The sequence below is a fragment of the Plecotus auritus genome, assembly GCF_963455305.1.
Source record: "Plecotus auritus genome assembly, chromosome: 3".
NCBI lineage: Eukaryota > Metazoa > Chordata > Mammalia > Chiroptera > Vespertilionidae > Plecotus > Plecotus auritus.
In genome coordinates, this window is record NC_137772.1 from 186,022,236 (window position 1) to 186,047,908 (window position 25,673).

The 25,673-nt window shown below is 35.7% G+C and overlaps 1 protein-coding gene across 1 annotated transcript in view; it reads left to right on the plus strand.

Moving 5' to 3' along the window:
* The window catches only part of CPNE8 (copine 8), a 197,285-nt gene that overhangs the window by 78,991 nt on the left and 92,621 nt on the right, over positions 1-25,673 (plus strand). Inside the window, exons 7-8 of the mRNA XM_080658963.1 lie at positions 16,360-16,423; positions 22,910-23,013. Coding sequence (XP_080515089.1) covers positions 16,360-16,423; positions 22,910-23,013 — 168 coding nt within the window. The remainder of the gene's footprint in view (positions 1-16,359; positions 16,424-22,909; positions 23,014-25,673) is intronic.

Below are 25,673 nucleotides of genomic sequence, written 5' to 3' on the forward strand. Positions count from 1 at the left end.
CTTCCCCTGTCCTGTTTCTTCTCCTCTTGCTAATCTCAATTATTTGGATGCACCTGTTTGTAAAAAATCAAAAGATCTAGGAAGAATACTAAGGCATGTGCAGAACTAAATGCAATGTCTAAAGGTTTTGGGAATTTTGGAATCTATATCTTCACCAGTCTTTAAGAATCTTAACCTTACAAAATAAATGTCAAAACTCCACATATCTATTCACCTTTGACATCAAACACTATGGGCAAGGCATCATTTTTACATTCCCTGCATAAAATTCAATACTTAATGTGTTCAGTGCTATGCAAGAACTTCTTAAGATAATAAGAGGTCTATGAATTCTAACTTCTTTTATTTAACTTGATTTTCTTAGAAAATTACTATAAAATATTGGTTTGGAAACATTTGGCTGTGAACTACCTTTTTAACATTCTTTTCAAGTGTAACTAAGCTTATGATTTAAATATATTTTGTTCACTTTACTAGATAAGTAGTATGTTATTTGTAAAGCAACTATACATAAATATTTTATTAAGTGCATATGATTATTTTTAAATGAATATAAATATTATTGCATTTTTTTAGTCCAGTGACTCAAGTCCATTGAAATTCCTGGAAGATCACAAAATCTACCTTTATTTTTTTTTCTGGAAAAAAATCAATAATATACACAATGACAACTTAAAGATGTCTTTTAACATTCTTTGAGAGAAAACAAAAGCAGTTAAAATATAATTTTTATTTCAGAGCAACAGAGTAGAGATTTTTATGGAACTTGCACTCATATTTTCAAATTAATTTTATTATAGATTTTTATCTGATTTTTTCTCCATAAAAGGAAATCATAACTTTATTTCAGAAAGCTCTTAAATTACATAGCATTCCTCCCCCCCCCCCAGTGAAAGTCATTGTTATATTAGTCATGAAACATGTTAAAAAGTTTATATTATATTGATTGTAGTATATGGTAAACAGAATATAGAGTTGGTAAAAGTAGGTTTAACATTGGGAGTATGTGAACATGGAGTTAATAAAGATATTGTAATAATCATAACCTACATGTCTTTTTCCACCCACATATTGTGCAAGATGTGGTCCTTGTTCAGCTAGTTCAACAATTCCCACTAGATAAGACTAAGAAAAACAAGTTCATGCTACTTAGATACCTAGAGTAGTGATTGGCAGAATATGCAAATCTAGGGAGTATTTGCTGGCATTTGAGTCACGATCATTTTACATAATTAGAAGAGATGAGATGTCCTTTAGATTTTTCCTAGCTCCTGCTGAGGATGGGGTAGCATAAATGAGGTAGAGTCTTAGAACCCTGTTCAGATAAAATGGAGGTATTGTAACTGCATACTTCATGCCATCTGAGGACATTTTGTAATTTAGGAAAATGTTGGTATTATATCTGTCTTATTGAAAAAGGTCTAATTAATTCAATTTTTAAAACTATGTGCAACTAATCTTTTATTCAGCCGTTGACCTTACTGAGCAGTTTTCTCAGGCAAATAGACATTATGAAAGGGTTTAAAGGTGGGCTTAATGTTTGAGCAGTGGGATATCTTAAAATTTTTCTTAGCAAGTATAGCTAGGCAAATATTAGCACTAAATGGGTAACAAAATGATGAAATGTAGGGCTTGAGAGTGGAAAAGAGATTGGCTACAAAAGAAAGAGGCAAAGAACAAAACTATAAGAATTGCAGAATGGTGACCTGCTACCTGAGGAAATTGCATTAACTGCTTGAGATAAAGAGAATGTGAGAGAAGGAATTCAAATGGAAGATTAATCAAAAATAGGACAGTAAAATTGAATGCCGTTAGCTTCCTAATGGAAGGATATCTTGGATTTATTAATTAAAGCATGGAGGAATATAGTCACATGCTTTCATCTGAGCAATTATTCCAACCCAGTGGATTGGGGGGAAGGGGAGTTTTTTGTTGTCATTCACCCTTTTGCTTGAGAAAATATTGGCTTTTATTAAACACTAGAGGCCCCGGTGCATGAAATTTGTGCATGGGGAGGTGTGTGTCCCTCAGCCCAGCCTTCACCCTCTCCAATCTGGGACCCCTTGAGGGATGTCCGACTGCCCTACCTGGATTGGGCCTAAACGGGCAGTCGGACATCCCTCTCACAATCCAGGACTGCTGGCTCCCAACTGCTTGCCTGTTTGCCTTCCTGATTGCCCCTAACTGCTTCTGCCTGCCAGCCTGATCACCCCCTAACCACTCCCCTGCCAGCCTGATTGATGCCTAACTGCTCCCCTGCCAGCCGGATTGCCCCTAACTGCCCTCCCCTGCCGGCCTGGTCACCCCTAACTGCCCTCCCCTGCAGGCCTGGTCCCCCCCAACTGCTCTCCTTTTCAGGCCTGGTCTCCCCCAACTGCCCTTCCCTGCAAGCCCAGTCGCCCCCAACTTCCCTCCTCTGCTGGCCTGGTCACCCCTAACTGCCCTCCCATGCTGGCTTGATCGCCCACAACTGCCCTCCCTTGCAGGCCTGGTCCCTCCCAACTGCCCTCCTCTGCTGGCCATCTTGTGGCGGCTATCTTGTGTCCACATGGGGGCAGCCATCTTTGACCACATGGGGGCAGCCATCTTGTGTGTTGGAATGACGGTCAATTTGCATATTGCTCTTTTATTAGATAGGATTATAGCTATAAGAGAAGCATGTGTCTAGAAGAAGGGGAACATGTGGATTGAAGAACCAGGTCCTCTGAACTGAGCATGTTTGCTATCTTGGGTTCTTGTGAGTTCAAGTGCTTTAAGAGAAGATATAGCTTCTATTCAAATAGGATTTGACCCCCTTACTTCAATGTTTCTGAAAAGCAATCAAAAGCATTCATACGTTTTGTTTTAAAACACATAGTTGGGGTGAGGAAGAGAGTGAAATGCTGTTTGCATAGACATTTTCTCTTTCCATAATGTCAGAGTAGCTCTTCAGAGCAGCTGGTCCACGCCATGTACGCTTGCAGATTCCATCCTCATCCCTGCTTCCCCTGCTCAGGGACAGCCTTTCCCCGTGCTTGATTTTTTGAATCAATCTAATGGGCAGATAGTGGGGAGAGATGGGCAGGGTGGGAGATATGGAATATTTCAGTAGAAGGAGGAATAGCTTTGGAAGAAAGGAAGGAGCCAGTGAGAAAACTGGGAATAATACAAGGTCAGGGAAGTGTTTTCTTCTCTGATAAGAAGCGTTAGGACAAACACAGTTTCTAAAGACTTCATGATTTACCACATAATATATAAAAACAGTGGAACTGATAAAAGCATGACAGAAATAATGAAGTTCACATTGAGGAAATGTATTTAACATGTTGCTCTTTCATCTCTACTTCATAGTCCCTTTTGCCTCCCCCTGTTCCTGTCTTCCCTGTGAACCTGTCCTGGCCAGGACTTAGCCATGTAAAGATAACATTGTAGGGTTGCCACTAAACATCCTACTGTTTTCCGTGGTCGTTCCTCAGGGCTGGAGATAGAGTTCATACACTCTCCCGCTGCAGCCGTGACTTTTGTCAGTCTTGTTAAGAATTAGGGGGTTGTCCCCTGTGGATGAGTATAGGCTTCCGAATGGCAGCACCAGACACCTCCTGAGGCAGAAAATCCACCCACAGGTAACAAAATGGACTCATCTTAAAGTCTTTCTGTGTCCCGGATGTTATTTTTTTAAAATAGAATCATCGAAGTGATTTAGTGCTTATTTACTAATTTGTTTTAGATTAAAGATTTATTTTCCAATTAGTTTCCCATTTGTATTCTAAATTATTCATAATATCCCCTTGTTTTTTTTCCCTTTAAATGGCCCAATTTAAATTATGTTCTGTTAAGGTATTCAGAATAATTTCTTCTAGCTTCCTAATTGCAATTGTGTTATAATATCTCTTCAGAAGTAGACTTCTTAAAATGATGATAACTAGAAAATTTGAAGAGGCAAAGCCGGCGTAGTCAAGCTTTAAGTTATTTATTATTAATCAAGTCTTTGAGAACTAAGTTATGTTTATTACAAAGGAAATAATGGTTTCTTGTACATAGCCATATGCCCTATTAAATAATCCACATTTGAATTTAAACTCATCTTTTTATTTTCCGTTTTTCAGTTATTGTTGTCACTTTAAAATATTTTTCTCAGTTTTTATGACAATAAAAGTTATATTTTAATATCTTGTAGAAACTCAGATGAATTATTTTGAAATTGATGGTTAGCTATTTTTAATTGACTTTTTAATAGCAGCTCAGGAATTTTACAATTTCCAAGTCTGTTCCCTTGGATTCAAGTTTTGAGCAAACACATTTCTCATATCTTAATTCCATCCTACACTTTGGTCTTTTCACCTCCCTCTCTGAAAACGAGTCTTGTGCTACTTAATTTGTCTGCAACATTTACTGTGTCTTCCTATGACTCATCAGCTCTTCTCTTTAGATCGTCCCATTATGATTTGGCATTATACCCACTCGGCAGTGGCGGTGTGTCTGTTCATGCTGTGAGATTGTATCTAATTTTCTGCATGATGCTGTCAGTCATACTTCTTCTATCTTTAGGGATCTCAGTGGTGGATTCAGAAAGTCTTCCAGAATGCTAGGGTCAGTACCAGTTTAAGGAAGATTGCCATTTTCTACTCTGGGAGGCAAGCATTTATTATATTCATGAAATAACAGACCTGTTTTTCCTGTTACTCTGATCCAGGCTTCACTGGTTGGTTGTGTATGAAAGCATGGGGCAAGAAGGCAGGGACTGGTGTGATGAGAAAGACGATTCTCGCTCTGGGGAGGAGCTGGAACTCCAAGAGTAACTAAAAGAGCAGAGGTTTTGGCATAGGGAGCAGATTGTGTTCTCTGTAGGCTGGCTGTGCAGAATTTGATCTTGGCGATTAGTGGAGGGTAGAAATAAAGAGAGGGATCCAAGAGGGATTGGTAAGTGTCCTGATAGGTGTTGACAAGTGCAGGGATAGGGCCTTGGAGGCAGGTGATAATTGGAAGACCGGCTTGCAGTGGTCTAATGGACACAGAATCCCAGCTCTAACATCGGACGCAAGAATGAAGTCCTGTGGGTGCTGAAGTTCAATGAGAGAATTATGGGGAGGGGAAGAAAAACAGAAAGGAAGCTTGGGAATAAGGCAGAACATGACATTAAAGTACAAGAAGAGGGCTTGAGGGCAACTTGAGCCTGAGCTTAAAGAGTTGGTTTAAAGATCTGACTCAAATGTGGCCTTATTCTGAGAGCTATGCTGTGGCCCTCGTGCTTGTAGATAGAGATCAATAGTCAGTGTGAGAAGGAGGAGGAGGAGGAAGGACAGGAGAATGGTTAGTCTTGAAGGTGAGAAACATACACATTTACAATGAAGCAGTACATGTCTTTATTGTGCAATCTTTGCATGTGAACACTACTGTGAACTTTGGGGAAATATTTGACCTTCAAAGTCATCTTTATTAACTTTCCTGAAAATTAGACTGCTACTGTTATTCTCTGGCTTGTTTTACTGGGCAGAGAATATTGGGCTGGGAGTAAGATAAGGTTTTTAGTCCTATTTGATATTTTTTCCCATTGAGTTGTAGAGGTTCTTTATATATAGTAATTTATATCAGATATCCTGAATATTAAGCCTTTATCAGGCATATGATTGCATATACATCCTCCATTGCCTTTTCATTGTTTATGTGTTCTATGAAGTACAAATGTTTTAAAGTTTGATGTCCCATTCATCTATTTTTCTGTGCTTTTGATGTCATATTCAAGAAATCAGTCAAGACCAATGTTATGAATTTTCTCACTGTATTTTCTTTTAAAAGTTTATAGTTTCAGGTCTTACATTTAAGTTGATTTTTATATATGGTATAAAATAAAGGTCCACTTTTATTCTTTTTATGTAGATACTAGAGGCCCGGTGCAAGAAAATTAATGGACTTGGGGGGTGACGGGGGGGGGGGCGGTCTAACAGCCCAGCCTGTGCCCTCTCGCAGTCTGGGAGCCCTTGGGGGATGTCCAACTCATCAGGCAGGCTCCCCGGGGAGAGTGGGCCTAAGCCACCAGTCGGACATCCTTAAGTGCTGCAGTGGAGGCGGGAGAGGCTCCCACCGCTGCTGCTGCACTTGCCAGCCATGAGCCTGACTTCTGACTGAGCGGCACTCCCTCTGTGGGAGCGCGCTGACCACCAAGGGGCAGCTCCTGCATTGAGCGTCTGCCCCCTGATGGTCAGTGCACATCATATTGACCAGTCGTTCTGTTATTCGGTCAATTTGCATATTACCCTTTTATTATATAGGATGCAGTTTCCTCACACCAGTTGTTGAAGAGATGGTATTTTCCTCATTGAATGTTGTTGGAATTTTTGTTCATTTGACCATATACCAGTATGTGAGGGTTTATTCCTATTTAGTTTCATAGGTCTAGTTGTCTGTCTTTATGCCAGCACCCACACTGCTTTACTTACTGTAGCTCCTTTGTAATATGTTTTAAAATCAGGAATTATGAGTCCTCCAACTTCATTCTTTTTCAAAATTGTTTTGCCAATTTGGGGTCCCTTGAGATTTCATAGAATTTCATGTTGACTTTTTCTATGTATTTCTGCAAAAAATGCCACTGGGCTTTTAATAGGGATTATCTTGAATCTGTAGATTGCTTTGGGTAGTACAGGCATCTTAACAATATGAAGTCTTTTAATCCATAGACACAGGATATCTTTTCATATATTTGTGTCTTCAATGCTTTATAGTTTTCAGTGTACAAATCTTTCACTTCCTTAGGTTTGTTCCTAATTATTATATTATTGTTATGCTATTGTTAATGGAATTGTCTTCTTAACTTCTTTTTTGGATTATTCATTATTAGTATATAGAAACACAACTGATTTTAGTATATTGTTTTTGTATCCTGTAACTTTGCTGAATTTGTTTACTAGTTGTACCATTTTTTTAATGTGGTAACTTTAGGGCTTTCTACATATAAATTATGTCTTATACTAACAAATAATTTTATGTCTCCCTTTCCAGTTTGCATTCCTTTTATTTCTTTTTCTTACTTAATTATTCTGGCTAGAACTTCCAGTATGGTGTTGAATAGCAGTGGCAAAGGTGGGCATCTTGCCTTGTTAATGACCTTAGAGGGAAAGCTTTCAGTCTTTCATCATTGAGTATATGGTTAGCTGTGGGCTTTTTTATATATGGCTATTACATTAAGGTAATTTCATTCTTCTTAGTTTGTTGAATGTTTTTATCATGAAAGGATGCCTAATCTTGTCAAATGTGTTTTCTGTACCAACTGAATTGATTATATGGTTTTTGTCCTTCATTCTGTTAATATGGTATATTAAATAGATTTTAATATTTTGAGCCATCCTTGCATTTTAGGAATAAATCCACTTGGTCATGGTATACAATCCTTTAATGTGATGTTGATTTCAGTTTGCTAGTATTATTTTTAGGATTTTTGCATCATTATTTATTAGGGGTATTGATCTATAGTTTTTATTTTTTTCTTGTGGTGACTTTGTCTGTCTTTGGTATCAGGGTATTGCTGGCCTCATAGAATAAACTTGGAAATGTTCCCCCCTCTTCGAAGTATTGGAAAACTTTTAGGAAAATTGATGTTAATTCTTCTATGAATGTTTGGGATAATTTTACAGTAAAAACATTTGGTCCTAGGCTTTTTTGTTGTTGTTGTTATTGTTGTTGAGAGTATTTGATTACTGGTTTAATCTCCTTTACTAGTTATTGGTCTATTCAGATATTTTGTTTCTTCATGATTTAGTCTTGGTAGATAGTGTGTTTCTAGGAATTTATTCATTTCTTTTAAGTTATCCAGTTTGTTGGCCTACAATTGTTCATAATATTCTCTTATAATATTTGTATAGCTATGACATTGATTATAATATCCCCTCTTTCATTTACGATTTTATTTGAGTGTTCCCCTTTTTTCTTCTTAGTCTTCCTAAAGGTTTGTCAATTTTGGTGATCTTTTAAAAAAACAGCTCTTAGTTTCATTGATTTTTGTATTGTTTTTCTATTCTCTATTCTCTCTATCTCTGCTTTGCTCTTTATTATTTCCTTCCTTCTACTACCTTTACATTTAGTTTGTTCTATATTTTGTCCTTTGAGGTATAAAGCTAGGTTGTTGATTTGTAGTCTTTTTTTAAAAATATATGAATTTGCAACTATAAACTTCTCTCTTGGCATTTCTTTCACTGCCAATATGTTTTGGTATGTTGTGTTTTCATTTTCATTTGTTTAAAAATAATTTTTCTTGTGACTTTTTTTTTCATTTTTTAATTTTTTATTGATTAAGGTATTACATGTGTACATATCTTCCTATTGTTCCCCCACCCCACTCCCATACATGCCTCACCCCCCAGTGTCTTGTGTCCATTGGTTATGCTTATATGCATGCATACAAGTCCTTCGGTTGATCTCTTATCTCCCCCACCCCTCCCCAACCTTCCCGCTGTAATTTGACAGTCTGTTTGATGCTTTACTGCCTCTGTATCTATCTTTTTGTTCATCAGTTTATAATGTTCTTTATTATCCATAAATGAGTGAGATCATGTGGTATTTTTCTTTCATTGACTGGCTTATTTCACTTAGCATAATGCTCTCCATTTCCATCCAGGCTGCTGCAAATGGTAAGAATTCCTTCTTTTTTATAGCAGCATAGTATTCCATTGTGTAGCTGTACCATAGTTTTCTGATCCAGTCATCTGCTGACGGGCACTTAGACTGTTTCCAAATCCTAGCTATGGTGAATTGTGCCGCTATGAACATAGGGGTGCATATATCCTTTCTGATTGGCGTTTCTAGTTTCTTAGGATATATTCCTAGAAGTGGAATTACTGGGTCAAATGGGAGTTCCATTTTTAGTTTTTTGAGGAAATTCCATACTGTTCTCCACAGTGGCTGCATCAGTCTGCATTCCCACCAGCAGTGCACGAGGGTTCCTTTTTCTCCACATCCTCGCCAGCACTTGTCGTTTGTTGATTTGTTGATGATTGCCATTTTGACAGGTGTGAGATGGTACCGCATTGTCGTTTTGATTTGCATCTCTTGGATAATTAGTGACTTTGAGCATGTTTTCATGTGTCTCTTGGCCTTCCTTCTGTCTTCTTTCGAAAAGTATCTATTTAGGCCCGTTGCCCATTTTTTTATTGGATCATTTATCTTCCTTTTATTAAGTTGTATAAGCTGCCTGTAGATGTTGGAGATTAAACCTTTATCAGTGATAACATTTGCAAATATTCTCTCCCATACAGTGGGCTTTCTTGTTGTTTTGTTGATGGTTTCTTTTGCTGTGCAAAAGCTTTTTATTTTGATGTAGTCCCATTTGTTTATTTTCTCTTTAGTTTCCTTTGACCTAGGAGTGGTATCAGTGAAGAAATTGCTTCAGCATATGTCTGAGATTTCTCTGCCTTTGGATTCTTCTAGTATTTTTATGGTTTCCCGTCTTATGTTTAAGTCCTTTATCCGCTTTTAGTTTATTTTTGTGTATGGTGTAAGTTGGTGGTCTAGTTTCATTTTTTTTGCAGGTATCTGTCCAATTTTCCCAACACCATTTGTTGAAGAGACTGTCTTGACTCCATTGTATGTTCATGCCTCCTTTGTCAAATATTAATTGAGCATAGTGGTTTGGGTCAATATCTGGGTTCTCTATTCTATTCCATTGGTCTATATGCCTGTTCTTGTGCCAGTACCAGGCTGTTTTTAGAACAGTGGCTTTGTAATACAGCTTGAAATCTGTTATTGAGATCCCTCCTACTTTGTTCTTCTTTCTCAGGATTGCTGTGGCTATTCGGGGTCTTTTTTTATTCCATATGAATTTGTGGAGAGTTCTTTCTAGGTCTGTGAAATATGCCATTGGCATTTTAATGGGGAGTGCATTGAATCTATAGATTGCTTTGGGTAGTATGGACATTTTAATGATGTTGATTCTACTATCTTGTGACTTTTTCTTTGATTCATTGCTTAAGAGTGTATGTTTAATTTCTACATATTGGTGCATTTTCTATTTTTTCTATCACCATTTATTTCTAATTTTATTTTACTGTGATTGGGAAATATATTTTGTGTAAAGCTTTTAAAATTTGTTGACTTGTATTGTGGCCTAACATTCCCCTCCTGGGGAATGTTCCATGTGTCTTTGTGAAGATTGTATATTTTGTTGTTGGTTGAGTGATCTGTATATGTCTGTTGTTCAGTTAGTTTATAGTGTTGTTCTAGTCCTCCCTTTTCTAACTGATATTATTTCCATTGTCTATCCATTGTTTAAAGTGAAGTATTGAAGTTTCCTGCTATTATTGTGTTGGTGTTGTATTAGCTTTTTTAAAAATACACTTCTGAGTTTTTGTTTAATGCCATTTTGTTTATAAATTTTTTACATACAAAATACTAAGGTAGTAGAATGTTTCAAGTATTACTTTTATTATTGTGCAGTGCTAAGTATTCTCTCTTTCCTATTCTTTTTTTTAAATAATGAGTTTTTTTAAATGTTTTAAAAATTGACATTTGTCATTAGTGTCTAACCAAAATTTCTTGACCAATAAATGTGATATATTTTAGTAAATATTCTGTGACATAATATTTGATCAATTTTAGTAAATGTTCCATAAGTTAAAGCAGGTTTGACGTATGGGTAGAAATCACTGTTGTGAAAAGATTCCTCGAGTGGTTGGTAGGCTGACTGTTCCAGGTGAAGTCAGGGAGAAATGAAACATTTGTTGTGGATTCAGGGAATGAAAAGTGTGACTCTATTGAAAATGGTGGGAAAGATGAAACTAGAGACTTAACAGTGGCTGAATGTTAGGAAGGTGATTATGTCCTAATTATTAAGTTTAAAATTACCTAGGATCTATATAGAGCCACTGGAAGATGGAAGGCTTCATGATTAGCATTAATGAGCAGATCAATCTGGCCTTGTGGAGAAGATAAATTAAAGGAGTACCAGCCTGAGACCAGTTAGGAACAAGAAAACTCTAGTAACCCAAGCAAAAATGTAAAGGTATGAACCAAGGCAGTGGTAGCAGTAATGGAGAAGTAGTATGAGTTATAGAAAAATGTTACAATTAGGAAAAAAACACACAACTGTAACAATCAACAAAAAGCAAAACAAACCACATCAAACAAAAAACAAGCCACCCAGTCTCTCAAAAGGCTTTTTATTCTTCGCCCGCTTAATTTTGGAAAGAATTACTCATCTCTAATAATTCTCTTGAGATAAAACTTTAACTGTTTTGGGCTTGAGTTCTATTATTTTTTTTATATGTCACAAAATATCACAGTAAAAAAAAGTCTGAGAAACTTTTCAAAATTGATTTTTTGGGGGTAACTTTTTACTTTGATATAATTTCAATTATACATAAAATTTACTAGAGTTGTATCAGAAACTTCTGATGATCTTTACCCAGAACGTTTACTTCGAACAGTTGTTAACTTTGTTTTATGGGCTTTATCATTTTCTCCCCCACCTCCATCCCTCACCTCTTCCTCTAATATTTTAGGTTTTGTTGTTTTTTCTGAACCATCTCAGAGTAAGTTGGAGACATTGTTGGAGATATTGTGCCCCATTTCCTCTAAATGCCCGAATGTGTATTTCCTATAAAGATGCTCTCTTACATAGCCATAAATATGATGATCAAAACCAGGAAACTTCACAATGATACAATCATATTATCTAACCCACACTCCATATTCAAATTTCAACAGTGATTCCATTGATGTCCTAAAACTATTTCCCCCCAATCTAAAGTTAATCAAGAATCATACATTGAATTTAATTGTCCTGATTTTAGTCTCTTTTAACCTGGAATACTTCTTTAGCCTGTCATTATCTTTTCTTGCTTTACAATGTTTTAAATATAAGCTTTATATTTTAGAATTGCTTTAGATTTACAGAAAAGTTACAAAGATAGTGCAGGGAGTTCCTGTATATTCCTCATCCACTTTCCACTAACATTAACATCTTACATTACTCTGGTACATTAGAATTAACTAAGTTCCAGACTTTATTTAAATTTCACTTGTATTTCCATGAATGCCCTTTTTCTGTTTCAGAATTCAGCTCAGGATATCACATTGTATTTAATCATCCTGTCTCCTAGTATCTTCTGTTTTTTGACAATTTCTCAGACTTTCCTTGTTTTTGATGACCTTGTCAGTTTTAAGAAGTACTACTCAGATATTCTGAGAATGTCCCCCAATTTGGGATTGTCAGGTGTTTTTCCTATGGTTAGATTGGCGTTATGGGTTTGGAGGGGAAGGACATAAAGGTGAAGTGCCTTCTTATTGCATCGTATCGGGGTACATGACATAAACATGACTTACCACTGGTGGTAGTAGCCTGGATCACTGGCCAAGGTAGTTTGCTAGGTTAAAATTGCTCCACATGATGGCATACTTTTTGTTTTGTAGTACAATCAGTTCTTTTTGTATATATTTTGGAGCTATAACTATAGATGCATACAGTACTGATATCATATCTCCCTAATTAATTGACTCTTTTGTTATGACACAGTAACTATTTCTAGAAATATTTAAATTTAAAATCTGTATGTTTGCTATTAATGTATATACACTGGTTTTCATTAAGGTTAGTTTTTTCACCCTGAGTATATCCATTCTTTTCTTTTGAATTATCTGAAGCCTTAAATTTTGATGTCTATTGTAAATTACTAATGGATAAATTTTATTATTTTTTATATAGCATGACAATTTTTGTTTCCATTTTTTATTTAAAAAACATTTTTATTGATTTTAGAGAGGAAAGGAGAGGAAGAGATAGAAATATCAGTGATGAGAGAGAATCATTGATTGGCTGCCTCCTGTACACCCCATACGAGGGGTTGAGCCCACAACCCCAGGCATGTGCCCTGACTGGGAATCAAGCTATGACCTCCTGCTTCATGGGTAAATGCTCAACCACTGAGCCACACCAGCTGGGTTCTCCAAATATTCTTGATTACTTTTATTGGCTTTTGCTAGTTACTCAGATTTCCATTTTTCTCCTTAATTTTTAGTTATACATATTTACATTTTGTATACTATGCATAATATTTCTGAAACTGGACACAATGGGTTGGAGGCCGCCTATCACTACTTGAGCCAAATTAAACAGAGACAGGATTGAATCATATCTGAGCATTTATTCCAATAATTCCGGCAGTATGGGGAGAGCAGTTGGTCACCCTGGAAATTCTACTCTGACCCCCACTTGTCAGTTGGCTGATTGCATACACATGAGGGAAAAGTTAGCTACGTGCAGCTGTGATCTACAAGTATAACATGGAAAAGGGGAGGGTCAGGTCTGTGGTCCGGCCTTCAGGAGCTCAAAGTTTGGTAACAAGGTGGCTAATCTTGTGTGATGTTACAAACAGCTCAGCCCAATCCTGGGACCAGAGAGTAGTCCGCATTCCTGGGAAAAACTCCGGGAGGGGGTCAGGGTCTGGGCACAGCAACCAAATCAAAGCGTGCCCTGCCCTTGGTTTATTCTCAAAATGTATTTCTTTTCTGAGTAATTGACCTATGGAGGCATCTTATCTTTTTACAGCCTTGTTTCCTCCTCCAGTTTCCCAGGGTCTGTAAGAAAACCTCTTATCTATAGTTAGTAAGGTGAATAATTATTAAACAACGGTGGCTCTCTTCTTATTATATACCCTTCCCCACAATCATTTCCAGTATTCTATGTCCATGTTTGATTCTGTAGTCGGTTGTTTCTGGAGAATCTAACACATGGTACATTTTTCCTTCAGTATTTTGTAAATATATATTTAATGCTTAATGTGAGATTATTTTGAGATGTAGTTTTAAGGCAAACTCTTTCAGAGAGGTTTTGCATTTACAAGGCACTTATGATTACTTGCATTTACTGAATTTTTGGTTAGAAGCTTTTATGACCATCTAGGTAGTAGAAATTAAGGCAGCAAGCCTGGCTAAGGTCTGAATTACTAAGAGACATATTTTTCTCTTTTATTGATCACCAGGTTTTCAGGCAGGGATTTATTTTGTACATACCTCCAAAGGGGTTGTTTATATCTAATAAATGCTACAATCAATCAGTCAATATAGTCATTGTGAGTGAAGCTTTATGCTGTGAGCTGGCCATATATTGAATTTCTCACCTTGTGAGTCTCCCTTCTTCTCTCCCCGCCCCCCCCTTTTTTGTGTCTTTTATCTTTATGCCCTAAGCAGCCATTAAAAACAAGCCCAAGATCAAACTCACCAAGTTCGCCTTTGCTTGTTTCCACTTCTGATTGGTTCTTCTTTTCTTGCCTAGTTATCAAAGCCATTAGAAAAATTTTTGCAAATTGTAATCAGCATTTCAAAGTATTTCCAGGTGGTTGTTCAGTTAAGGTGTTTAGTTTGCCATAATGCCAAAAAATAGAAATTTTGTGATTCCCACGCAGAAAGAAGAAAAAGAAGGTACAGTTGGATTAGAAAAATTAACTGAGAAATGCTGCTTGTAATATTGTAAGAAAAATGTACAAGGATAAATTAATTGATCTCTTAGTCATAAAGACCTGGAGAAAATGGGAGATCCTGACATTTACAGTTTCCCTAATGGGGAGTGAAGAGATAGAGGAAACGAGATTTTGTGATAGGCAGGTTCCTGCACAAGCTGGCATTTTTAGCTCAAGACAGAGTGGTGCTCTCCAGAAGAAATTTTAGAATAGAAAGATAGACAGGGCGGAGCAGTTTTAGAGTGAGTATAATTTCATTGATATATTCACAATTGAGAATATTTTAACTTTCCATTCTTCTCTCTTGTTCCCAGTCAAGATACTAACACTCCAATCCCTGTATACGTGGAAATTAAGGTGCATGTATTTGTTGCACACATGCTGGTACAAATAAAACTGTCAGGGATGAATAATATCTTTGAGAAAAATAACATCCATTAATTTCACATATTTAGTTCCCAGGACAAACAGAAGAGTTGAACTGTGATTTGTGAGAAAATAAAGGAAGCGTGAAATATACTGTTAGGAACAAACATTGTCCTTTGGAAAATTCTCCCTGACTTGTCCCTCATGTAAAGCAGGGAACCATGCACACACCTTGCATTTTCCTTTTGAACTTTTCTCTTAGTGTCAGCCAGGAGCTATGTGAACATAAATATACCAGAGACATGTAAAAAGAAAATTGAATGGCAGTTGCAATTTGCTTAATTTTGCTTATGTTACACATTTTTCTTATATGTATGACCAATTGCTCTGTATAGATATTTAACTCTCTTGGTTTACAAGAGGTTTGTTCTCATGAGTTTTGCTCTTAAACAGCTTATAGTCAACTTGAGAAAGCAAAGGAAAAGAATATATGATTGTAACAATTTAGGAATGATTAAATGCTTAACCTGTTAAGTGCAATGGGAGTGCAGAGAAGGCTGGGCTTTGTGTGAAATGGACTGGGATAAGGTTTCATAGAACAAATGGAATTTCATATGGAGATATGGAAAGTTTGAGACAGGGTAGAGAATAGTTAAAACACACTATGGTATGTCAGGGTATGGGAATGGCAGAAAGACATAAGTGCAAATAAGTAACCATGTTGATGAAAGGAGAAAGAAATATGAAAACCAAGATTAGGATAGGTTTTAATTACATAATAGAAATATTAGTAACCACAGGAGACAGTGTTGTTATAGATGTATATCATATGTCATATCATATCATATCATATCATATCATATCATATCATATCAAATACTAGAGGCCTGGTGCATGAAAATTCGTACACTGGGGGGAGGGGGAGTCCCTCAGCCCGGCCTGCACCCTCTCGCAGTCCAGGACCCCTCAGGGGATGTCCACCTGCTGGCTTAGGCCCGCTCCCTGGGGGCTTGGGCCTAAGCTGGCAGGTGGATATCCCTCTGGCAGCCCAGGATGTCTGACTGAAGGCTTAGGCCCACCCGTCAGTTGGTCATCCTTAGCACTGCCGAGGAGGCAGGAGAGGCTCCCACCACCACTGCTGTGCTCACAGCCCTCAGGTTTGTGGCTGATCGGAGCTCCCCCTGTGGGAGTGCACTGACAACCAGGAGGCAGCTCCTACATTGAGCGTCTGCCCCCTGGTGGTCAGTGCGTGTCATAGCGACCAGTCATTCCTGGTTGTTCTGCTGTTAGGGTCAATTTGCCTATTACCCTTTTATTATATAAGGTGCTAGATAATATGAAGCTATTGAAGATTCTTGTGCAGAGAACTGACAGGTTGAATGCGATCAAAATTTAGCTTCATCAGGATGTGTGTATATATAGGATAAACTCAACGCTGGAACTGGGAATATATTTTGTTAGGAAAGAGCCCACCTATTAGTAATACTCTCTTTATTTGGTTGTACAAATATTAAATATGTAATATTATAAATATAAAATATTAATGTATATAAATATATTTTTGCTGTTTTAGAGGAATTCCAGGGAAGAAATGTGGCACTATCATACTTACAGCAGAGGAATTAAACTGTTGCAGGGTAAGTAAATTTCTTTGGTTTAAATTGTGTTATCAACACTAACTTTAAATAATATTTCTGAAAATCTACATAAATGATTAACTTGAGTAATTGTAGCAAATTTAATTGAAAGTATGTGTTAAATTAATTTATAACTCATTAAATATCACTTTAGATACTTAGTACTTTAACCAGAGAGACTCTATTCTATAGTCCCAAAAGAATAATCAGTTAGTTTAATGATCTTTTTATAGAATAGAAAATTCCCAAATAAAACCTAATGTCATTATCATTTGGGAGGGGCATTAATATAAGGAATTGTCAGTTGTACCAATCAGTTCAGTTCTTGCAAAATTTTTTGAAGATTTATGTGTGTCTTTGAAGGAATATTTCTAGTCGTTTGACCTTGTCCCTTTTGCATGACATACCTGTGTTTCCCTATTTCTAACTGAACTAATTCAGAATATACAGCCCCATCTTTTGTTAGCTTGGTAAGTCCACATTTGAAGGAAGGACCAACTACCACTCCAACTAGGAACAAGTGCATAGTCAGTGTTTTTAAAAAGCTATTTTTAGTTGTGATTTGCTGATACAGCCATTGACTCATGTTCAATGATTTCATTGTTGTCAAGATGAGCTGAGAGCATGACACTCCGCACTGGAAGTAATGATGGCTCTGAATCAGAAGTGCTGTCTGTTCAGAGTGGCCCAGTGGGTCCCTGGGAATTGTTATTTTGGGGGAAAAGAAATTATGTTTCAGTACTCTTTATTTACAATGTTTGCTTCATGATTTTATGAACAGAAGTTCCCCAAAAGTACCAAAACTTAATACTTTGACATTGGTAGTAGTTTTTGTACAGCTATTAATTAGTATCTGAGTTTTTCACTCTAATCCCCAGAGGTTGTGTGTGTGTTTTTTGTTTTTTTTTTAAGATAATCACTATGGCTTTATATACGGATGTATATAAAGGCAATATGGTCAGAAAAACCTCATATTACTTGCCTGCAACTGCTAGAAACTGAGCATTTCAATTAACTATGCACTTTGGGACTTTGGGGGCTGGGATAGTGAAGTAACAAAAGGGAAGTATAATAAGAGGCTTGTGGAGATAATTAAACAAGAATATTAGAATTTAAGCAGTTAGAAATGCATTCAAATGGAGGCCTTCCTATTCTTTTTCCTTATTCTTTGTCTTTATTCCCTGGGCTGGTCACAGCCACCTCAGTTTCAGTTCTCTCATGTGTAAAATGCCAGAAATTACTTACAATATAATGCTGTAAAAGACCATCTGACTGAACTGGGTTTGGTTTTGCAAGTAATTTGTACTTTGGCTTATTAAGTCACTTGATTGCTCTGAGTTTCACTTTTCATATTTGCAAGGGGTGGTGGGGAGCTGGGGAGGGAGCCAAACATTTGAACAGGTAACTAGAATATTTTTTAAATTTTTCTCGTCTCTGAAAATTGACTACTATATCATTAAATCTGAAAATATAATGTATATGGAAGCATTTTATGTATACTAAAATACCTTACAAAAATATTGCAGTTATTTAAATACAGAAATAATATCCAACCTATTTTTAAATTAAACTTGCACAATGATTTCTTTTAATGATATCATCTAATCACCTATTACACTTCTTGTCTCTGAATTTATGTGTATGATGATAATGAGTTTTGTATAAATGACGGAGGAAAGAGAAAAAGAAGTTCCAGGTCAATAAGATACTTGGTCTTTACAGTGACATTAACATGCTGTTTTGTCAAAATCTGATATTGAGGTGATTTTTGTATAAATATGCCAATGAACACATTATTATTCACCTATTTCAAAAGAAAATCAAGATACTGAGGCATATATTGCATATGGCCAGGCTGCATCTTATATTTTTTCCTCTTTCAATTCTATGGTTTTGCTTGGAAAACAGGAAAATCTTCTAAAGCTTCCATGTAAATGAAGTGGAATCTGTTATTTAGCGATCTAGAGCATTTTTACCACTTTCTATAAAGTTTTTTAAGAACATCTGGAATTACCTTTCAATAAGTAAACATATTTCTCATTCTTAGAAATTATAGGTCTGATATTTAAAAGATATTATTTAAAATATTGATCTAGCCTGCCCGGTGTGGCTCAGTGGTTGAGCATTGACTTAGGAACTGGGAGGTCACAGTTCATTCCCAGTCAGGGCACATGCCCAGGTTGTGGGCTCAATCCCCAGTGTGGGACGTGCAGTAGTCAGCTGATCAATGATTCACTCTCATCATTGATGTTTCTATCTCTTTCTCCCTCTCCCTTCTTTTCTGAAATCAATAAAAAATATGTTTTTTAAAAAGTTTAAAATATTGATCTAATTTAATCTTATATATATTCTGTGTTCTGATTTTTAGCTATGGCCTTATTGATAACATCATTATTGATATGTATAAACCTTGAAATATTTCATTACTATGCTCATATAATAGAAGGAACAAATATATTCAAAGAAATGTTCATAGTTACTTCAGAAGAGACAATGCCTTTAAAATTTACCTTATAGATACTTTTAAAATATTTAGAATTTTGAATGAAATACTTTAGTTCATATTTCACACTGTACGAATTGACTTTTTTTTTTTTTTTAAAACACATCACCTGTCGTTAACTTGAGAATAAGCTTAGGAGTCAGGACACCTGAATTTGAGTCTTATCTCTTTCATAGATGAGTGAGGTTATGTTCTTGGAGCTTTAATTTCTTTATTTGGAAAATTCTGATATTCTTAATTTTTTCAGTTTTTCAATTACAGTTTACATTCAATATTATTCTGTATTAGTTTCAGATGTACAGCAAAGTGGTTAAAATGCTGATATTCTTTTTTATAATATTTTTCATATATATTTATTGATTTCAGAGAGGAAGGGAGAGGGAGAGAGAGAGAAACATCAATGCTGGGAATCATTGATCAGCTGCCTCTTGCATGCCCCCTCCTGGGGATCAGGCCTGCAATCCGAGCATGTGCCCTTGACTGGAATCAAACCCAGGACCCTTCAGTCCACAGGCCAACACTTTATCCACTGAACCAAACCAGCTAGGGCAAAATGCTGATATTCTGAATACTTCCCCCAGATGGCTCCTCTGTAGGGAAAACAAAAGCATCATTTGAGTGATGTGTAAACCATAGCTTATAAGTAACTTGAAATTATCCACAAAGAATATTTTTTTTCTGATTGAATGGTTCAACAATATTGTACAAACATGCTAGTCTCAGAAATGGAAGCTTGGAATACAATGGGGAGAAAAACACACAACAAACAACCTTGGGCCTTGTCTTTAATGAAAACAGCTTGTGGGAAATGCAGACAGCTTGTGGGAAATGCAGATGAGTGTGTAGGTAAATATGTCATGATGTTTACTAAGTGATCAAATATATTATGAGAGAGACAAAGGAAAATCTAACTTATCAGAGGGAGGATGTCATGTGGGCCTCTGTGAACAAATGACATGTAAGCTAAGCCCTGAGGAATGGTTTGCCAGCCGCACAGGAAGAATTCCTGCAGTGAGCACAGCTTGCATAAGATCCTAAGGAGGGAAAGGAGTGTGTCTGGTGTTTGGTGACAAAGGCCTAGGAGTGGGGAATGACTGAGGTAAAACTTTGCCAGATGAAGGTGGAAAAGGCAACTCAGAGCCCATTTGGTGTTCAGCTTCATTCATTCATTATTCATTCATTCAGTTAGTTAATCCTCATCTGAGGATACTTTTTCCATTGATTTTTAGAGAGAGTGGAAGGGAGGAGGAGACACAGAGAGAGAAACATCGATGTGAGAGAAACAGATTGGTTGCCTCCTGCATGATCCCCAACCAGGACCGGGGATGAAGCCTGCAACTGAGGTAGGTGCCCTTGATCCCAAGACCCTTCAGTTGGCAGGCTGATGCTCTATCCACTGAGCCAAACTGGCTAGGGCTGGTGTTCAGCTTTGTAGACCATTTTAAGAGTCTGTTTATCTGAAATACAGGAGAAAGCTGTGAAGCATTTTTGTTATGTACAGAATTATTTCATTCACATTTTAAGAACATGTCTGCTAAATGGAGAATGGATTGGATAGGTCCGTAGAGGAAGAGGGAGAAAGGAATCAATGCCACACTGTACAAGTCCAGGTTAGAGAGGAGGTGGGCTTGGATTAGTGATGCCAGTGTAGCTGAAGCAAAAATTTGAGGAAAGTTTTAGATTCAGAATATTACAACTTGGTGAAGAAACGTGTAAAGGGTAAGGAAAAGGGAGAAATTGAGAACAACTTCTTGATCACTTGGGTGAATGATGAACCACTAATTGAGCTGGGAAAATTATAGGAGAAGCAAGTTAGATTTGAACTTGTTAGAAATGCCTGTGAAATATTCAAGTAGATTTCTTCAATAGGAAGTTTGTTATACTGGTGTGGAGTATTGAAGAAAAGTTTGAAAATTCTCTCAGGTGGCACTAAGCATAAGAGATTTAAAAAACACACACACACAACACCTTTGCAATGATGCCTGTATATTTCTGAAAATAAGTAAATGCTTGGATTTTTTCCTTATAAATTAGATACCTTTTGTGCTTGTCACAGATGAAACCCCTGCTATGTTATTAACCTGAATAATAGCAAAATATATTTTTCCTAAATTTATATAATTTGATACATTGAAAGAAATCTTTCTTTTGAATTGGTTATTCATTTAGTAAGCCTTAAGGAATATAATTTGAAAAATTACAGCTTGGTATTACATTCACCAATGATGATGTGAAAATTTATTTTTTAACAATACTTGATCTCTTTGAAGCTTAATTCACAACCAGTTTGAAAAATACACATTTTATTGACCTATTAATGCATTTCAAGTATATCAGAATGTTTTTTGGGAGTTTGTGTTTTGATTCAGGTGCTTTGGGAAAATATCTTCAAGGGGCTATTTATTTTTCTGTGGCAAGAACAATGTCCTTGTCCCATGTTATTAGAAAACTACTCTCACCCAAGGGCATGTAATATATAGGAAGATGAAAGGGCATTCGAAACAAATAACGCAAAACAAAACAAAACCCCAGCCCTTTCTTCTCAATTTGACTTTATGGTTGGATCATCCAGATGATTCTCTCACTACTTCCTTAATGGATAGTATATCAATTTTTAAACTTTAAACCTTAGATTTGAAAAGTGGTCATGGTTGAGGAGTTTGAGTTATTAATGATGTTCCCATTGTTCTTGCCTGTGTTGCCCTTGTAATTTTCTTTGAAATGTATATTGTAACTATACCTGCTTAGAAGCATAATGCCTGTTTTAATATGAGTATTCCTCTGGTAGAAGATATCACATCTATTCTAAATAACAAAGTAAAATGACACTCTATCGATACTTTGGAAAATGAGAAATCTAGACCTATAAACCTCTCTGAGTATTGCTTGAGAAATGTTTGTTAAGTAAGTATATCAGTGAATGAATGAAAAACAGAGAGCATCATCTCTGGTATAGTGTTCTGGAATTACCGAAAGGAAATAATGAGAATTTAGGTAGACACTTAATCAGTATTGCTGGACTCTGCAAAGAAGTGGTGAATAAGAAAGTGCCTTTTTAGTCATTGTTAACATTTTCATCAAATAGGATTTGAAACTATAACCTCTTGATTTAATCTGAATTACTTTGACCCTCTACCTCTTTCCAAAATTGTTAGCATTTCCTTTCAGTTAAAAAAGCAAACAAACCAAAATAGTAATTTTATTCTTAAAATGGCTACATATTTTCTACTTCATTAAAAAGCTTACACTATCTAATTAAATAATGGTGTATTACACTCCAGTTTAACTTTAAGCTAAATCATGTTGATTATGAATGCTTGAGTATATTAACTGATAAAAATGATTGGTTTGGCATAGTGATTAACATGCTACATGTTTAATTTAAATTACAAATGAAAATGAAGATGCTTTGTTTTTCTTGAAGTCCAATGCAATGTAAATTATTTTAAAATGTAGTTATTGAGATATTGTGGAACACTCTGTATAATTAAGAAAAAAACTTTTTTCCCCCTCCAGATAATAAACTATGTGGTCAGAGTCTGGATCTGTCTTGTTCCTCATCTAATCATCTAATACATCTTAACATCCAATACATGATAGATACTTAGTAGACATTTAGTAAATATTTCCTCAGGAATTCAAAACATGCTTATGTTCTAAGAATGTATACTTGAATAATGGAGATATGAATGAAGATTTGTATTATGATATTGGATACCTAGAGTTATCTAGCTTAATATCACTTTTCTGAGGAAAATTGTTACAGATTTTAAAGTTATAGTTTTGTGACTAGAACAAACACAAAGTCAAGTTTTCAGTCTCATGGTCCTTTAAAGCAATTTTATGTTGTCTGGGATTCTCACACACTTGGCCATTTGCATGAAAATTTCAAATTTATTTTCTTCTCAAGTCTTATTTGTGATCTGTAGTTTCTGGTTATTTGTAATCCAGATTTTGAGTTATTGTATTTATTTTGTTTTCAGGATGCTGTTCTGATGCAATTTTGTGCTAATAAGTTGGACAAGAAGGACTTCTTTGGAAAATCAGATCCTTTTCTTGTGTTTTATCGAAGTAATGAAGATGGCAGGTAGATTTATATTTTATGCATTTTAACACTAAAATAAGGATGCTATTTGAATTATTCATCTCAGAGAAGCTCATTAAATTGGTAAACAGAGTACAATATTTTTATTTTAAAAATTGATGTGGTTTTCCATCTCAATAACAGTGCATCACTTTCTAATCATTTCATATGTTCTGTTTGATATTTAAAATGAATGATTTTCAGCTTCATGGAAACATTCCCTCTTTACTTTTTATAAAGTTATAATGTCTTAATAGTATGGAAGAATTATATTTTTGTAGACATATGATGTGACTTTATTTTATATTTATAAACTTTATTTTCTTAGAGAATGAAGTGGACTTTATGGGTTGATTTTTTTATACTACAGGGTTGATTTTCAATAATACCTAACATTCAGTAAAACTTTTTATTACATTCCAGTAATTTGAATATGTTCAGCAGTCATTATTAGACCGGTTTCTATTTGGTTTGAAAATGTATCCATGGGTTATAGAGTGTAATACATATGACTCTACCACTAAATACATTTTTTTGTTTTCTTTGATTCATATTGTAATGTCAGTATTTGTGGGAAAGTTCAGCAGTTAAAATTACGGGCTAAGTTTTTGTTGCTGTGGTTTAGATCATGACACTACTACTTAATAGCTGTGGGACCATAGGCAAGTTTTTTAAGCCATGTGAAACTCAGTCTTCTCATCTGTAAATGGACTGATAATCACATCTACCTCATAGGGTTATTGGGAGTATTACATGGGTTACTATGCAAAAAAACATTTAGAAGCTTGCCTATAACATAAGAATAATTTAAATGTTAGCTGCTGTTGTTATTATTTTCTAGTAAGGTGTTTTTTATATTGTTTTTCTTAACTATGCATAATAAAATATTAGCTAAAGAGAAAACATCATTTAATGAGAAAAATTAGGGGACTGGAATGAAAAAAAAAACACCAATACCTGTCAATAGTGCTACACTTATAAATATAATCCTATATAATAAAAGCCTAATATGCTAAGTGTCCAGTCCTCTAGTCGGCCATTCAACCAATCAAAGCATAATATGCTAATTACTAAGGCTGCTCAACCGCTCGCTATGATGTGCACTGACCACCAGGGGGCAGACAGTTGACCGGTAGACCAGTTGCTGTGATGTGCACTGACCACCAGGGGGCAGACGCTCCGACCAGTAGGTTAGCTTGCTTCTGGGGTCTGGCTGATCGGGACTGAGCAAGATGAGCCGGACATGCCCTGGAGCCCTCCCACGTTCCCTCCCGGGCTAGTCAACTTCCCACATTCCTCCCCAACCCCTATTATCATGCACTAGTGGGGTCCCTCGGCCTGGCCTGCACCCTCTTATAATCCAGGCTGAGAGAGCCCCCCCAAGTGCACAGATTTCGTGCACCGGGCCTCTAGTTATATAATATGTTAATGCTATGTAATAAATATACAGAATGTTACATAAAAATAAAAAGTTTGTTTTTTAAAATAAATACATTGGCCAGTAGAAAACGATGCTTTTCTTATTGTGGGATTTTTTTGATGCAGATACTGGGCACTTCTGGGCTATCATGGCATCGTATTATTAAATTTTGTATACTTCTCTTCTCTTTTGGTGGTTAGGATGTCAGAGTAACATTTGCATTTGAACACTGATTTTATCCATGTGAAAAATATTGGACAATAAAGAAAATAATAATATTTGCCAGTCATTTTGAAGATAGAAAAAAATTAAAGAATGAGCTCATAATTTCTTGAATCACAATGTTCTTTTGTTTCCTCTTGTCTGAATTATTTCTTGAATTTTCTATTTTTATTCTTCTAGTTTTTTTAATTGATAAAGATTAGTTATACATTTCAATCTATCACACATTTAATGCTACTGGTGTGAGTTACATTGCAGGAATTTATTATGCTTGTCTGAATGATAACTTAGTTATTAAATGAAATCTCAATATTAAGGAATTAAAGTGCATACAACTAATAACAATATCTCAAATTATTTAAAAAACTATTACTAAAATTTGATAAATCTCATTTCAGAAAATTTCCCATATATATAGGGTATCCAAAAAATGTATACATATACTTTGAATAACTATAAAGGCAAAGTTTACTAAAATGCATTTAATTTTCAAAATTGAGCTATCAGCTATTAAAGTGTATATACATGTTTTGGGACACCCTGTATTTACACACATGAAACTAGTTCACCAGCTAGACCCAAGTATATATAATGAGATATTTATTAGTACATTAATATATATGTTTTGTTTTAAATGAGTAAAAATACATTTACTTCTCACTTTTTATTTATAAGCCTCTATTAAAATATATATATATATATATTAAATATATAATTAAATATATAATCATATATATATATGATTGATTTCAGGGGGGAAAGGAGAGGGAAAGAGAGACAGAAAGACCAACGATGAGAGAAAATCATTGATTGTTGCCTCCTGCATGCCCACAACTGGAGATAGAACTGGCAACCCAGGCATGTGCCCCAGATAGAAATCGAATCTGGGACCCTTCAGTCCACAGGCCAACACTCTATCCACTGAGCCAAACTGGCTGTCTCTATTTTTGACTGTAAAGATTTTAGTCTTATTTTTAGCATTTTTTTTGACTATGGAGCTATTTCAAAAATTGTTGCTTAA